The sequence below is a fragment of the Dermatophagoides farinae genome, chromosome 3, assembly GCF_024713945.1.
Source record: "Dermatophagoides farinae isolate YC_2012a chromosome 3, ASM2471394v1, whole genome shotgun sequence".
Lineage (NCBI taxonomy): Eukaryota > Metazoa > Arthropoda > Arachnida > Sarcoptiformes > Pyroglyphidae > Dermatophagoides > Dermatophagoides farinae.
In genome coordinates, this window is record NC_134679.1 from 4,147,495 (window position 1) to 4,164,763 (window position 17,269).

A 17,269-nucleotide genomic window follows, 5' to 3' on the forward strand; every position below is an offset into this window, starting at 1 on the left:
TGACAATAATAATAATGTACAGAATATTCTGTGAAATTAGATGCAGGACAAGAATTTAATGTAAAGGGGAAAAAATCAAAATGACAATACGATTTTTTTGAATGTTAAAAATGATGATATTATCAATTTGAATGAATCGCACCAATGATGAAATATAACCAGTTTTTTTAACAGTTCGTTAGTTCGAATAATTTAATTTTTTTCCATTAAACTGAAACAGTGAAAATCATGCCCATGTAAAACTCAAATGAGATCCACCATCATGTGAATTCATAAATTCAGCTTGAGTTATTTTTTACTATTATTTTACTTGAATATTCGTTGTATGGTATGAGATAGACAAGAAAATTTTAGCATAATAATCAAATATATATAATATAATGCTTCACCAATCGGATTAAGTAAAATAATTATGCAATAATATTAGACATAGAATTGAAAACGGATCGTTTTTTTGCATCATCATCATCAAAATTATCAATGTGTCCTATAATGTTAATTGAGCTATCCATCTCAATTCATTGTAATTCAATTCAATTTTTTTCACTCAATTGTAATAACAATTACAGATGCCCAGAAACTGATGCCATGCCATTATCGAATAAAAAAAACGGAATAAATGAGAAATCAAAAAAAATAAATTTTACCCATAGATTGGTAATTTGCAATTGTTGTTTCGAGAGAAACGAAAAAAAGGAATCATAGGAATCGATACAATTGAAGAAGGAAAAAAAATTCCACACAAACACATACATTATTAGGCAAATAAATGAAACACCACAGGCCACATTCTTATATTGAAACATAGTAGATGGATGTGAATCGAATCGAATCAGGAAAAAAAACTACCGAATAAAAACATAATAAACAACAATATATATAGCTGAATTCATTCATTTGATGCTAATGGATTCTGTTCATTTCTCATTTAGGATTCTAGATTTCAAAAAAAAACATTATGCGAAATAATGAAAGCATAAAAATACGAATTCATCAACGGATTTTTTTTTACTCGTTACGTCAATTTTCTGATCAATTCTTGATAATCATCATCAACATCATGTAGCATTCAAAAGCATCAAATTGACAATGTTGAATCCAAAATTCAGAATCAAAAAAAGTAGAAAACAAAATCAGCCAATTTTTTTTTCATTCGATCCAATAGAAATCTGATTGAATGTCAGAAATGAAATTGCATGTTCCATGTAGATTTCATTTCATTTTTCTTTGTTCTCGTTAATTTTCATTGTCGATTCAATGATTCCATTTCAATGTTCATTATATTCAATCAAAAAAAAAAGAAAAAAAAACTAATTCTATACGATAAATATACAGACGGGAAAACAACAAAAACAAAAAACTAACCATAACAATAATTCACAATATTTTCAGACACACATACAGGAAAAAAAACTTTCAATCATTATTTTTCATTCATTCACAGTATATGTCAACGTGACAATCAATTTGATCACGAACAATGACAACAATGGATCCGTGCACAGTGAACAAAGTGGAAACACTAAACAAAATAAAATAAAAATCAAACAACACCACGTACCAAGAATCCAGAATTTGAGAAGAAAAAAATTCAAAATGATTCGACCATCATGTGATTCACCATATATATATTTGAATGAATGAATTGTGTGTTGTTTGTTTGTTTGTTTGTTTGTTTTTATTGGATTGTATATATATGATGTAATCCGATTTTTGAAAATTGAACTTGAAATTGAAATGAAAAAAAAATGAAAAAACTTTAAAATATTCAAAATCGACATGTTGTTGAAATGATGATGAACTTATCTCTATGAATGAAAAAAAAAATCGATTAGATTGCTTCAAGCAATGTTTGTATGGATGGAAAAAAATTTTTTTTTTTACGATTTACTTGGAAATTTGTTTTTTTTATTTTGATTATCTAACAAACAAATTGTTGTTTGTCATAAAATCGAAAAGTTTTTAATTCACTTTCAAAATGATAATCGAAAATTCTGGATATAGAAAACTTTTTATTTTTCATTGAAAAAAAAAATTGATTGACCAACATTGCTATTAAGAATCCTTATGATTTTGAATTTTGATCAAGAAATAAAGTTTGAAGCATTACAGAAAAAAAACATGCAAAAACAAACATGAGAAAAAATCCATTGAATAGAAAAGATTTCTATAGATTTCAAATGAAAATTTGTGTTTGTTTTGTGTTTAAACATAGTGGGTGGTGGTGCTGTGTAAGTAGGTAAAAATTCTAGAATGATAGAATGAGAAAAATCGGTGATATTTGAATCAAATCAGAACGAAATCAATCTATGTAATAATGTAATGGACAATTTAGGATCAAATGAAACCCATAGAAAAAAAAATACTGAACAAAGATTTATGTGAAGACAGAAAAGTTTTTGTGTTTTTCTTCTGATAGAAAGAAAGAAAAAGTATTTGCTGGTGTTTTTTTTTCGTCGATAAGGCTATTTATTTAAATACAAGAGACACACTATCAAACAAGGCACTTGTGTCTTCAATCGAAAAGGTGATGAACAAATAACTACAATCATGATTCGGAAAAAAAGAGCTATTGAAGAAGATGAAACATCAAACAAATTGGAAACAAATTTTCCATGAAAAGATTTATAATGATAACAACGCACATCAACTAAAGGCCAATCTATAGATATTATTTCAAGGATATGGTATGGTAAAAAATCATTTATCTATCAATGGTCTAGAATGTAGACAAAATAAATTTCATCGAAACAGGAAAAAAAAACAAAGCTATCAAAATAATAACAAAAACAACGGTTTCTTATCATCAGCAATATAAATAATCAATCAGTAAAAGATAATAATAATAATAAAACAAAAGAATTGTAATCATTGTAAACAACAATTTTGAAAAAAAAAGATTTTCCAAAACATTAAATGATGATGATATACATGAGAAAAGCATCTCCTCCTCCTCCTCATCATCATCATCATCATTGATTGATGAATCGTACGATCAATCATCATCGTATTCGATTGATCTAGAGAAAAAAAGAATCTATACCTTATTATCAATTTACTATCAACTGATACAATGTATCCATATCGATCACAACCAAAAACTATTATTAAGAACAAAAATAAAAGAAAATAAAACCAATGATGATGAAAAAACAAAAACATAAACACTGAAGACATTTTAAAGAATAATGAAACACCTCTATTGGATATCGTTGTAATTTTTTTTTTCGTTGTCCACTCATTTTTGTCGGAAACAAAATTGTCATCGATTTCTCGATGTTCAATATTTGTTATTGTCAAATAAAAAGCCCTGAATAGGTTTTTCAAATATATTTTTCATATTCATTTCCTTCCTTTTCCATTTTCACAAGGATAATTTCAACTTTTCAACCGTTTTTTTAGATCACATGTTCTACAAAAGATAAATGTTTGATTATTTGCAAGAAAAAAACTGAGAAAACAAAAATAAATAACCAAAAAACAACAACAACAAGAGGAAGGTAATTCATGAGAATTGCATTATTAATTGTGGCGCAAATGCTCAATTGAGCAGTGTGCTTTTGTTTTGTTAATCAATTAATGAATAAAATTAATTAGTTAACAAGAGGAATATCAGTGAAAAAAAAGTTGATTAAATAAACAACCCGTTCCAAAACATTTTTTAAAACAAAAATGGTAAAAAAATGATATAAAATAAAATTGCATCCATAATGATGATCATTGACAACCATATATATATATATATATCTTTTTTATACATTCATAATATCAAATGTCAACTATAGGTAAGTAAGTCGATGAAGTAACAAAAAAAAAAAAAAAATTAATTCCCTAGGGTCAAGCCGCTTTCTCTCAACAAATCCGGTGTTCTGATAATGGAAAAAATAAATTTTTTCCCATTTCAATTCAAATAAGCTTATCAGTTATGAACGTGTGAAACGGATAGAAAAAAAAATGACAATCACAATTATCATACAAACATGAATAAATTGAAAAGAATTTGAATGAATATATAAAAAATTTATGAACAGTAAAGTAAAGTAAAGTAAAAAAAAAAATTTAATTTGACAAAAAAATTTTGTTCGGTTGTCGTTAGTGATGTTGTCGTTGTTGTGGAACCGTAAATTCATTCATAAATTCAATGAAAATGACAAATTCTTTATTTTCGTTTTCGTTTTCGTTTTTCGTTTTTGCTGATCAGATCAAAATGTCAACACCAACTACATTTTATAGTGGTAGCGTTAACGGGATATATAAAAAAAAATAAATGATAACCGAACAAATATAAAATGATATAATAGCAACAAAATAAAAATAAAAAAAAAAACAAACGTCATTTGTATTGACAATCGATCAATACACATTTTATTTGTTGTTGTCGTCGATATTAGCTATAGCTATATATATATAAATGAAACGTGTTATTTAGGATTTGCATGTTAGAAATGTTCAGAATCGATCAGACAACTATAGTCTCATACACACATGAATAAACATTTTCTATTTTTTTTTATTATACATAAAAAAATGATGATCTGAAAATGGCATTTCCATGATGATGAAAACAAATTTCAATTTTTTTTCTTTAATTTTTTTTATATAACAATTACCGGAAATGTTGAGACATTGTTCTTGTTCAATCAATAATAATAAATCTAAATGAATAATTTTCATTGATTTATCATTACTTTAGAAATGAAAAAAATGTGTTGACGAAAAAACAGAAAAATTGAAGGTCAAGTCACATGATCAAAAAAAAAAAAAAAAAAAAAAAACAGAGGTTTGTACAAAACTTTTCTTGGTGTGATAATAATAATCATATATTGATTTTCAAACAAATACTGTGTGATTGAATTCAATGTAAAAAGTTTTTCTATAGAATGCAATAATACCTTAAAATCGCGACTATAAGACGCGTATTATACAAAAAGAATAGTCTTATTTTTAATAGTTACTTTAACGAAAAAAAATATCTGCATTTCGGCAGTTGCGTCTTATATTAGTTGCGATTTTAGGGTAATATAAATGAACGAAAAAGTTTATGTAAACTTTTCGAAAATTCCAAACACTAATATAACACGAAAGTTTTTATCACTTTTTATTAGTTTTTTTTTTCATTCATTCATCTTTAAACACGAGTTAAAATCTTCAATTAAAAATGGTTTATTCATCGTATACGATTACAATCGATGTTTTCGTTTGCAAAAAAAAATTCCCAATTCTTTGCCGATAAGTAGAATCCCAATATTTTTTTTTTGTTGAAATCATATGATAATAATGAAGTATTTTTTTTCATATATATAGCATAATTCAATTTGTACAAAGCAAATAAATGAAAAATTCACAAGTGTTAATGAGGTAAAAAAACACATGATGGCCATCATGATGATGATGATGATGATGATGACAAGAATTTTTCTCTTCATCAACATTAAACAGCCGCACAGTAACAATAGATTGAAAATTCAATTCTAGAATCTGAAATTTTCTCTTTTATTTGTTTATTATTTTCTATAGATTTTTCACAATGAATCTTATCAGCCGCGTTTTTTTGAAATTTTGAAATTTCCAAACTGTTCAAGGTTTCTATGGCCGTTTGTTCAATATTATTACTACTATTGATAATCATCGACAATCATCAAAAAAATTTTTTCTTTGATCACACATTACAACAACAAATAATAAACAAAACTGGTTCCATTCCTATCAACCATGAAAATATTAGTATATTATACATGCTTCGATTGACAAACAAACTGGCAGACGGTGTCTATCATCATCAATGGACAGAAATTGAAATTCGACTCACCGATGAGAGAAAAAGAAAAAAAAAATTCTTCCCATTCATATACATTTTTTTTCTTGGTAATTCGGCCCATTCGAAAATGAATTCCAAATTGGTCAACTGAAAAATTTTCAAGAATCATTACCATCATCATCATTGTCCATTGGTCCAAAATAAATCTGGACACATTCAACTCAGTCATCATCATCATCATCATCATTATTATGGAAAATAAAATGACAATGATGACGAATGAATTTTTTTTCCATTCTATTCTATGCTATAATCATCATTAATTTCAATCAAAATATCCTGGACACAAAACATCAAAAAGAAAAAACAATTTCGATACTTTTTCCAAGCCTGGCGTGTATTTTAAAATTCAATTTAATATGAAAAAAATAACAACTTTTTTTCATTAGTATTCCATAATGAATTTGGAAGTATATTTCAAGAATATTTTTTTACAAAAAAAATTATGATAATAATAATAATGTAATAAAATGAAAAGGATAATGGTCATCATCATTGACTGAATTCAATGAATTCAAAAAAAAACTGGGAAAAAATTCTTGATTTTTTCCAAAATGAATCATAAAATGACAATAGAATTGTTGCTGGAAAAGAAATGTTTTATATAATAATCAAAGAGCCATAGTTACAATAAAATAAAACTATATAACCTACCTTAGGATTTGTTGTTGATGATGACCATGATTTAGGTGGTGATTGTTGTGAACATTGATGATGATTATTATGGTGATGAAGTTGTTCAAATGAATGACCAGTTAAATGAACATTTGTCGATGATTGATGATCAATTAATTTTAATTGATCATTGTCAATCATTAATGGTTGTGGTAGCTGTGTGGATGATGATGATGATGTTGATGGTTGCGGTGGTGGCCGATGAAATTGATGCTGTATTGTTAATATGGACATTTTATCCGTTAAATTTTCAGTATTTGTTTGTTGACTAGATAATATTTTATCAGTATTTAAACTACTTTTATCATTTATTATATTCTGCTGCTGTTTTTGTTCTGATGGGATATCCTTTTGTTTTTGATTATTACTATTATTATTGATATTCATTTGATGATCAGTATCATCACTCATTTTTTGGTTATTATTATTTAAACGACGATAATTTGTATTTTTTTGATGTTGATTTTGATTATGTAGATGATGGAAAAGATAACGTTCTGCTGCTTGTCGTACATTGTCCACATTTAACAAATAATATTGTTGCTGTTGTGGATTAGATGTTTCAAAATCATAATGATTCAGTTCAAAATTAGTAATTTGATTCTTTTGAGATGCATCGATTCTTGGTAATAATGATGATGATAATGATGAAGATTCGAATCGAATTGAATTATTTCCATTGACAAAACAATCATTTTTCGTTAATGAATCGGTTTTTTCTTTCAATGGTAAAACATCGAATGACGAGGAATAAGATAATGAATTTGGATTCAAAATTTCATTTGATTTTTGTTCATCATATGTTTCACGATTTGATGGCAATTTTCTTTTAGGGGGTAAAATAATTGACTGTTGTTGTTGCAATTGGCCAGGTGTAATATTTGGATCGATACGACTGACACTACCTGTGTACCGGGCGTTGATCGAAGTTTTGCAATTAATTTCGTTACTTTCACTGTTACTAAAGTTTTCGTTTTTCCCGGTTATCACGTTCAATGAATTCAACGAATTCAAATGTGAATTTTCTGTATTATGATGATTGTTTTGTGATAGTTGACAATTGGATGATGATGATGATTCAACCATCATCATACTACTACTACCATTTATATTCGACATAGATTCTGTGGTCGTCTTTGTTGAAAATGATGTAGAAGAAGACGATGAAGGCGGAGGAAGAGGTGGTGGCTGTTCTTTCAATGATAATGATTTTTGTTTCACATGGCCGAGCATGTCGGGTAAATGGAATTGTTGTTGTTTTGACGAAAAAGAATCCAATTCGGTCGTAGAGGTATAATCATTTTTTAACATTGTTGCTGCTGTTCCATGTTTAATGCTGATGGGCGTAAAACTATTACTACTACTACTACAACTACCAGATATTGTTTGTGCTAAATTCTTTTTTATTTGCGTCGTATGACCCGTGTGAATTGATGAGAATGATGATGGTGGTGGTGTTGAAGTAATAAAAGAATGACCTTGGATTTTATCTGTTGTGAGAAATCTAGGTCGTAACATTAAGTTCTGGTCATTGGCCATCATCGTCGATGTTGCTGTTGTTGTTGTTGTTGTTGTCAATGACGCCTGTTGGTCTTCATTTGATGGCTTCGTTTCTGTTGTTGTTTTGGATCTAGGATTTAGTTCAATTCCATTATTGTTATTATTTTTATTAGTATTGGCTAAATGTCGACGATATAGTGTATATATGGTGCGTAATATTGGTTCACAATTTTCTATAGAAAATGAAATGATAAATGAATAGAATAAATAATCAAATTTACGATAATAAGAAATTGAAAATTGAAAAAAAAACTGAAAAAATCTATTTATTTTGGATCAACAAGAATTATATAATCACATGCTAGGCGGATGTGTGAACGGAAAATTGATGATGATGATGGGATAAAGTGATGAAAATCAGATAAAACCAATGAGAGAAGAAAAAAAAAACAAATCAAATGACAACTGGTTTGAATCGTGTGTGTGTGTTTGGGGGGGGGGGGGGGGGTAGAAAAAGTTTCTTGACAATCTTTCAATCACAAATCAATCAATTGATTGGGGATAAATGAATTTGATAAGATAAAATCAAACATGGAAACATTCGCTGTTGGATGCCATCGTTATTATTTCCGACGCTATCATTATCATCATTTCAGTTTTATCAAAAAAAAAGAAAAATGATTCGTCTATGCATGTGTGTTTTTTTTGGTAGTATTTAGTTTCATTCATGGTTGAATTATTAGTTTCTTTGCGGATTCTTTTTCTTTTGCAAAAAAAAAACTAACATATTATGAATGAATTGTGAATAAAAGAAAAAGAAAGAATGTGGGTGAAAATGGACTGCAAAATGAAATGCTATACTTAAATATTAATATAGAAAAAAAAATTGGAAAAAATGTTACAAATTGAATGAATTATTTTTACATGAATAGTTTTACAAAAAAAAACTAAAAAAAAAAAATTAGAACTTTGTGAACAGAATCTTCTGGCTGTTTGTTGTTTATTCTTCATCCATTTCTATAGACATTTTTTTTTCTTTATTTGTTTGAATGTTACAACATGATTGTTAATGTTGTTGTGTTGTTGTTGTTATTTACCATCATAATATACATTATGTTCATGGCCAAGAATATAGAAATGAGAAAAAAAACAGAAATTTCAAACTCCTTGAAAAGAAAAAAAAACCTAAAGAAAACTCTTTGAGTTTGCATCATACACTTTCAACAAACACACAAACTCATTGAATATAAGAGGAAAAAAAGTGTTCGTGACATTTTTATCACTATGTGTTTTGGAACTAGAAGAATAAATAAAAAGAAAAAAAATGAAAAACAGTGAAACCAGATTGCAAAGATGAGGGAACACAAATGGGAAAATCACTTTTTGTTTTGTTTTGTTATATATGGCGAACCCTGAAACCAAACAGTTACTAACTAACATAAATAAAAGTTCAAAAGAAAATTGAATTGAAAATTAATGAAAAAAATACACATAGAATTGAAAGAGTTAAAATCAGAATTTAGAAAGAAACTTCAATGCTGGTCAAATTGATGCTTGTCATTGTTGTTGTTGTTGTTGTTTCTTTTCTTCACATTTCAAAAAAATAACATACAAATCAAAGCAAAAAGTTTCTTCGTATATAATGATGATAACTTTGCTTCGTAATAGAATATATACCATGTCCAAACAAACAAAGAGCAACAAACAACGAAATGAATGAGCGAAAAAAAATTCCATATCGAAGTTGTCATTTATCAATAGACAAGTTGTCAAAAAATAATATTTCCCATTGTGTTACGAATATTGTTTCATTATTGATTGTTTGACAAAAAGTTTGTACTGTACAGGGAGGCCCACTTATATCAGGACAGCCCCGGATCAGCTGTTTGATTTTTATGATTTTCTTTTTCGACAATTGTTTTTTTGTTATTTTGAATATTTTTATTCTTTTTTTTGTGAAAAAACCAAAATATGAAAACTCTAAATATAAAAAAACAAAATATTTTGTGTAAAAAGCGTAAAGTTCAAGAATTATTTAAAAGTAAATACGCTGTCTCGAAAATTGCTCGTCAAACTGGTATGGCAAGTTCAAAGGTTTATTGCTTGATAAAACGTAATTCAATTCTTAATAAACCAAAGCTTAAAACGAGGAAAAATATCACAGATTCTATTAAGAAAATGAATGAAAGTGAAAGAATGGACGAACTTGGTGTTGGAACTCGAACAGTTGCCAAATGTCTAAAAAACATTCGAATCCACTGGCTACTACTACTATTCCACGTAATATCTCCTGATCAACGATTCAAAGATATCTAAAACAAGCAGAATGGGATAAAATAATAAGGAAAATAAAATATAAACCAGTTTTGTCCAAAAAAAAATATCGAAAACCGCAAAATTTCTGCAAAATCGTTGAAGAAACTCGATATTTGACTCGATGACGATTTCCGGTCCCACATCTTATTTACTGACGAATCTGCGATTGAACTATATCCTCATATAAATTTCAATAATGCAGTTATCCATACAAGTGACTAATAACCGATTCCGATTAATCCAGTTTCCAAAAAAGTGAAAAGAAAAAAGGTTGTCGACGGGACATGCAGCCGTGGTATGGCGCCACTGCTGTGTTCAATTGCGGCCTCCGAATCAATGCCGAAATGCATGAAGAATCCATTTTACCGATTTTTTTTGAGTTTATGAAGAACCAAACTTTATTTCTGAATGAGAAAAAGATCATGTTCTAACAAGTTATGGCCCCAGTTCATTCGGCCAAGTCAACGATGAATTTGATCGAAGGTGCAAGTATGAAGACTTGTAGCAAAGGGGTGTGGCCCGGAAACCCATTAGATTTGAACGTTATCGAACATGTATTTAACGAATTACAAGAATCTGTCTTCATTGCCCCGCGTTCAACCAATATAGCCGAGTTAAAGACTCGAGTCAATGAAAAATGGAATTCGATCGCCGTTGATTACCTGAAAAAACTGGTCGTATCATTTCCGGTACGAATTAATATCTGTCAAATAAACTCGGGAGATGTTATGTAATCTATAACTGTTATTTAAAAAAAAAACAGAACTTGTCTAGCTTTTGTAGTCGCAAAGTTATTGTATTTTGAATCGAAGTGTTCAAAAAGTGTCCTGCTATAAATGGGCCCCCCTGTACAGTTGTACCTGATATACATACAATTCAAATTCTATTGTTCACTCATCTATTAACCAGATTAACGAAGATAATTTTTTTTAACTCATCCTTTTTTTCTGCTGTTGTTGTTGTTGTTCTGATCATAAGAAATTGAAATTTGTATTTTCCAAAAAGTACTTTTCCATCATTATCATCATCATTATATATCATCATGACTAAAAGTAATGAATGTAAATTATTTAAAAGTACCCTAAAAACTACAAGACGCGTCTTATACAAAAAAAATGTTGATAAATAATATATATCTTATTTATAATAGTTATTTTATGGAAAAAAATATCAGAGTTGCGATAGTTACGTTTTATAGTCGTGATTTTAGGGCAATAATAATAACGAAACAATTGTACATAGAATTTTCATGGTTCATGATTTGTTTGTGTGTATGTGTGTGTTTGGAGTATTCAAACAAAGTCCAAAGTAAACACGTTCCAAGAATCTGTAAACACACACACACACACACACACACAAGGAACGAATACAAAGCCTCAACATATATACAAACATGTACTTTCTTGGAATCAAATGAGGCGCTGAAATAAATCAAATCAAATCGGAAAAAAAATTAAAATAATGATAGCCGAAAAGAACCAGAAAAAAATGTGTAAAGATTACATGTTAGTTCTTTTTTTTCTCTGAATTTGGTTCTGATCTGGAACAAAACAAAACAAAACAAAAAAAAATCGAAATTGAAAATCCAGAAATCAACGAAACTTTAACTTGCAGTAATATTCCAGCTCCAGAAACGAAAATCATCCTGAATATATAGACTAAACGAGAGAAATCATCAAACTTTTAATATAGAAAAAATTTCATCAAACAAAATACAGAAAAACAGAATGCAGAATATAAGAAAAAAAAATAAAATAAAAAAAATGTATAAAATAGTCAAAATCAGAAATACAATTGCCACTTTACAATTCTTTTACGATAAACACTATAAGAAATGATCACAGTCATTTGCCCACATGCACACACACACACACACACACAGACATATAAACATTCATACATCATAATTTCTTATTTTTATAATATTCTTTGGTTTGATTTTGAAACTTATGGAACAAACATAATAAACAGCAACAAAAAAGAATGAAAAAAAAGAGAAATACTTCACAACAACAACAACAACAACACTACCACCAGCCATTATGGTTGAAATCATCATCATGATGGTGATGATGATGATGATGAGATGACTATTGGTATTTGTTTTGTTGCATAATAATAAGTACCATTCATCGCCGTCTTCATCATCATAATCATCATTGTCAATGACTTTTTTGAATTTCAATATATATAGTTGTTATTGTTACGACTTTCATATTCGCTCTATATATGTTTTTTTTTTCATTCATACAATGAAATCATTTGGGTAGGAAATAATCATTGATAAAATAAAGTGGACAAAAAAAAGTTTTTTTTATGCAACAAAAACATTGGGAGAAAAGAACAATACATGTATACATAAACACCCATCCAGCCAAACACACATACACACACACACACACACAATTGCAATCCTCCCACACTCTCGAATTTTTTCACCAGTAAGTCCTGATTCTTCATAAACATAAAAAAATCAATATGATTGAATCTTTTTATCCGCCATTCTCTCTCTCACTCCCTTTGAATATCGATTATCCTAGGACCTATGGGATTTCTCATTTATAGTAGGTAAACTTTCCATATTACAAATTACCTAGTTAGGCAACCGTTTCTCTGTGTATCCATGTGTTCATTTTTTCATGAATTCGATCGAATTTATCAGAATGACGATGATGATGATGATGAACGATTTACTCATTTTTCATTCTCAATTATCATCATACAAATGATATTAATTCAAACAATTATTCATGCACACTGTTAACATATATCATCAACATTATCATCATTGTTCAATCACTACATTCAAGAATTGAAAATTGATTTTTTTTCCATTCTACACTTGAAAAGCAAAAAGGAGAAAAATGGAGAAAAAAATGCTTGAAAACTAAAACTAAATGCGAATAGAAAAAAAAATCTTTACAATTCCCAGGAAAATAACCATTATATAAACACAACAATAAGCAAGCAAACAAACACACATATAAACAAGAAATTCTGTGCTGCTACTGTTTCGGTTTTGTTGATTGTTTGCTTACTCATTCCACCGGTAATTTGAGAAAGAATTCTAAAGCTAGAATACCAAAGAAAGTTGGTATTCTCATCTAAGAGAGAAGAATCAGTGAGGGAAAAAATAATAAACTCTATTGAAAAAAAAACTCAAACACACACACACACAAAACCCAACATGCTATAGAAAAAACAACCGAACCGATCATTTATGTACACAATAACAACAAAATAAAAAGACTTCATTTTGAAACGATAATACTTTTTTTTTTGCATAACCATATTTCCCATTCGTTCTTTTTCAGAATGAATATATTCTTTTTATTTTTTTTCAGTTCAAAAAGAACATACACACACACACACACATAATAGATAACTAATCCATAGGAAAATTAAGAAACAGATTTTCTTTTCATATAAGAAAAATAAATGATAAAATCAGTAACGATAAATTACAATATTGTTACACATATAAGAAAATGAAAAAAATTTAGGAAAATTATCCAAAAGTATTGTGAATTAAATGAATGGTGAGAATTATTATAACGCAAAGTTCGATAGTATAAAGAATAGTAAAAACCAGTACAGTATACCAAAAAAAAAATTATCACCTGCCAATCTTTAAAGATTCAAGAATAAGAAAAAAAATCATAGAATATACATGATTCATACGAATGATTCTTGAACACATTGATTCTTTTCATAGGTTTTTTTGTCTCATATTTTTGCAACAAACTTCTATGTCATCATCAAACATTCTTGGCTCATTATTCTCTTACATACAGTATTATTAAGTCACTTTTTTTTCGTTTCACTCTTGTCGTTTCTTGAACTTAGTGTAAACACACACACACACACACACATATACCATTTCCCTTGAGTGTCAATGTTTTTTTTCATTCATTTTCTAATGAATGAATGAAGAAGGTGGAAAGAGAAATTCTTGCTAACTTTTATTTTTGCCGGTGGGTGACTTTCCATTGATTCAATACACAAAAGAATCATTTTTTTGTACTGTTACTGTTCATTCACCATTATAGAATTTGATATCTGGATAAAATAATGTAAAATAATAACCACTACTACCATCATCACTACTATCATTATCATTATAATCATTGAATTTATTACAATATCATTTGTGTTAAGGTGATCTTACACAAAGAGAGAGAGAAAGAGAGAGAGAAATCACCATCTTTCGGAAAGTAGTAAGATGAAAAACTAGAAAAAAAATCTCATTTTCATGATTGATAAATAATGAATCAGATGCACAAACACATATTATCTGATCCATTTTACTGATGATGATGATGATGATTATAATGAAGATGTTTGGTGTTTTTTTTTCTTTTATATCATAATATATTCAAATAAGCAAATCATTTTTTTTGGAATACTGGCAAAGTGGAAAAAATTATCATGTTATTCATATATATGAATTGGTTACTGAGCCAAAAAACAAAACAGAAATACAAATGCTTCTGTGTGTGCATGTGCCACCAACATAACAATTACCAGTTTTTTTTTCTTTGGATTATTCTATAAAGTCATCGTCATTATTATTATGATCATCATTATAGAGAAGTCGACAACTAATTCCAGGTTAATGAAAAAAAAATCAATACAACCATAATAGTAATCATTATAGTTCTTATGAAGATTCTGTTTTTTTTTTGCTTTGTTCGAATAATACACCATCTGAATAAAGACCGGATATTATTATTCAGAAGAAAATAAAATAGTGATGATAATAATAATAATAAGGCAGACAGGAACACAGTTGATAATTTTCATATGTAAATTTTCTTTTCTGTTTTTTTTTAATTCCACAAAAAAAAATCTTTTATTTTCCTTGTTTTTTGGTTGTATTCACTTACCAGGAAATTCAAGACAATGATCATTGGAAATTGGATCCGGAGTACATTTGATTGATAATAGTGAAGCTATATGATGATGATTATGATGAGATTGCCAGGTGTTTGATGAAACTTTCATTATAAATGCACGAATCCGATCGACATCATCATCATTATCATCACGAATCATTAATACGAAATGTTCTTTACTGGTTGGCCTTAATAGTTGACATTGTATAATTTGTTTGGCACGTATATGATAATTTATATCAGAACCATATAAATATAATTCACATGGATATATGGCAATCAATAATGGTGAATTTAATTCATCATCATTATCAATGATTTCTGAATTATGTTGATCAAATATTGATTGAATATTGATCCAATGTTGATTATGATTATAATCATCATCATCATCATTATAATGACAACGTATGATTCGTATACATTCAACGATTGAACGAAATATTGCTTGTGAATGATGATCACGATCGGTTAATGTAGTTGTTGTTGTTGATTGACTTGAAGCATTTGAAACAAACAGTTCCGGGGGTGATGATGATGATGATGATTGGGAAGATGGCTGCTGCAACTAAAAGAAAAAACAAAACAAAATAGAAAAACAATTTAATCATCAAACAAAAAAAAACAAAATTGTTTTTTCTCTTCTGTTTCTGGTCAAGGAGACAATTGTGTGATTGTGTGTTTCCAAAATAATAATAATCAAGACTGACGACCAGAACAAATGATAATGATAATTCTAATGAAAATCAATCGATTGAAAATCGATTAAATCGATTTTTTTATTGCTTGATTTTTTTTATTCTTTCCGTATGTGTACCAGATATTGATCCAAGAATTCGTTAAAGACCAGATTACTTTAAATGGTGAAATATTATTGTAGAATAAAATAAAAAAACTATCCATATTATGAAAGTTCTAGTAAAACAATGATGATTTCAGATTTCTTTTTTTTTCCGGCAATATTTATTCATTTATTTGTTTGTTTTTCTTTTGATTCGAATATGAAAATTGTACGAATGGAAATGCTATCAAGTTTTTGTCGTTGAAAATTTTGTTTTTTTTTGTCTTTTACTTCTGCTGTGACAAGATGAAAGCCACAACATCTTGACAATAGAAATATACCAGAATGACCAGAAGCCAATGAAGAAGAAAAAAAAAGTTAGCAAAATTGTTTGACTTGATTACTCTTAACGTCATTCTGGAAGTAGGAAAAAAAAGGAAAGCAAAAAATTTGGACAAAACCAAATCGAAAAAGAAAATGACACTATCTTCAACTAACAACGACGTTGGCGTGAAGAAAAAAAAAACGAATTCAAGAAGATCAAATTTAAAAAGTAGTTCGACCAAAATGAATAAGTAGAATTTCAAGTTTGATGTTGAAATAACAACATCGAAAAAAAGAAAGAACATAAAACATCTTTCAAATGACGCAAAGCGACATACACACACATGCATCGAAAAGGTTAATTGGTTAAGTGATTGATTGTTGCAATTTATTTTTCTCCATTCTTTTCTTTTCTGTCTTTGAATAGATGGATGGATGGATGGTATAAACACAAATTGCGAATACAAAAAAAAAATGAAAACATTTATAACCATTCACAGCTTGATACACCCAGATGGATGATTGGGATGATAACAAGTTCATCAGAAAAAAACGTCCTTCATTCTTTGATGCCAATGAGATCGATAGTCTATCCGATTTCCGGATCATATTCTTCTTCATCACCATATCATCAGCTAACAGCGTTTATATTTTCAATTTTCAATGGAATTTTTATTTCACACGAAACAAAAACGACGGAAATCCTCGCCTAAATTTTTTTTTCAGACACAATCAAAGTTATTGACAAATAGAAGTGTGTGGTATTTTTCTTTTCTTTTGTAAGAAATCGAGATTTCCGGCTGCTCTGTGTGTATGTGTGTGTTGTGGTTTTTATCAACTAACCAGAGTAAAAAAAAAAAACAAAAAATAAAAAGTTTCATTCACAAGCAAATAATGAAATTGTGTAATTTAAAAAAAAATCAAAAAAATGAAAAATAAATAAAAATTAAGCGACAATCA

At 28.3% G+C, this 17,269-nt stretch overlaps 1 protein-coding gene and 1 long non-coding RNA gene across 2 annotated transcripts in view; one reads left to right on the forward strand and one right to left on the reverse strand.

The window, feature by feature from the left end:
• LOC124495324 (uncharacterized) overlaps positions 1–17,269 on the reverse strand; it is a 37,297-nt gene that overhangs the window by 13,532 nt on the left and 6,496 nt on the right. Inside the window, exons 3-4 of the mRNA XM_047058685.2 lie at positions 15,196–15,772; positions 6,473–8,226 (exon numbers count right to left, since the gene is read on the reverse strand). Coding sequence (XP_046914641.2) covers positions 6,473–8,226; positions 15,196–15,772 — 2,331 coding nt within the window. The remainder of the gene's footprint in view (positions 1–6,472; positions 8,227–15,195; positions 15,773–17,269) is intronic.
• On the forward strand, positions 5,095–6,153 carry LOC124495327 (uncharacterized). Its single transcript, XR_006959284.2, has 3 exons — positions 5,095–5,233; positions 5,305–5,358; positions 5,518–6,153. It is a non-coding gene; the product is annotated as an uncharacterized LOC124495327 (long non-coding RNA).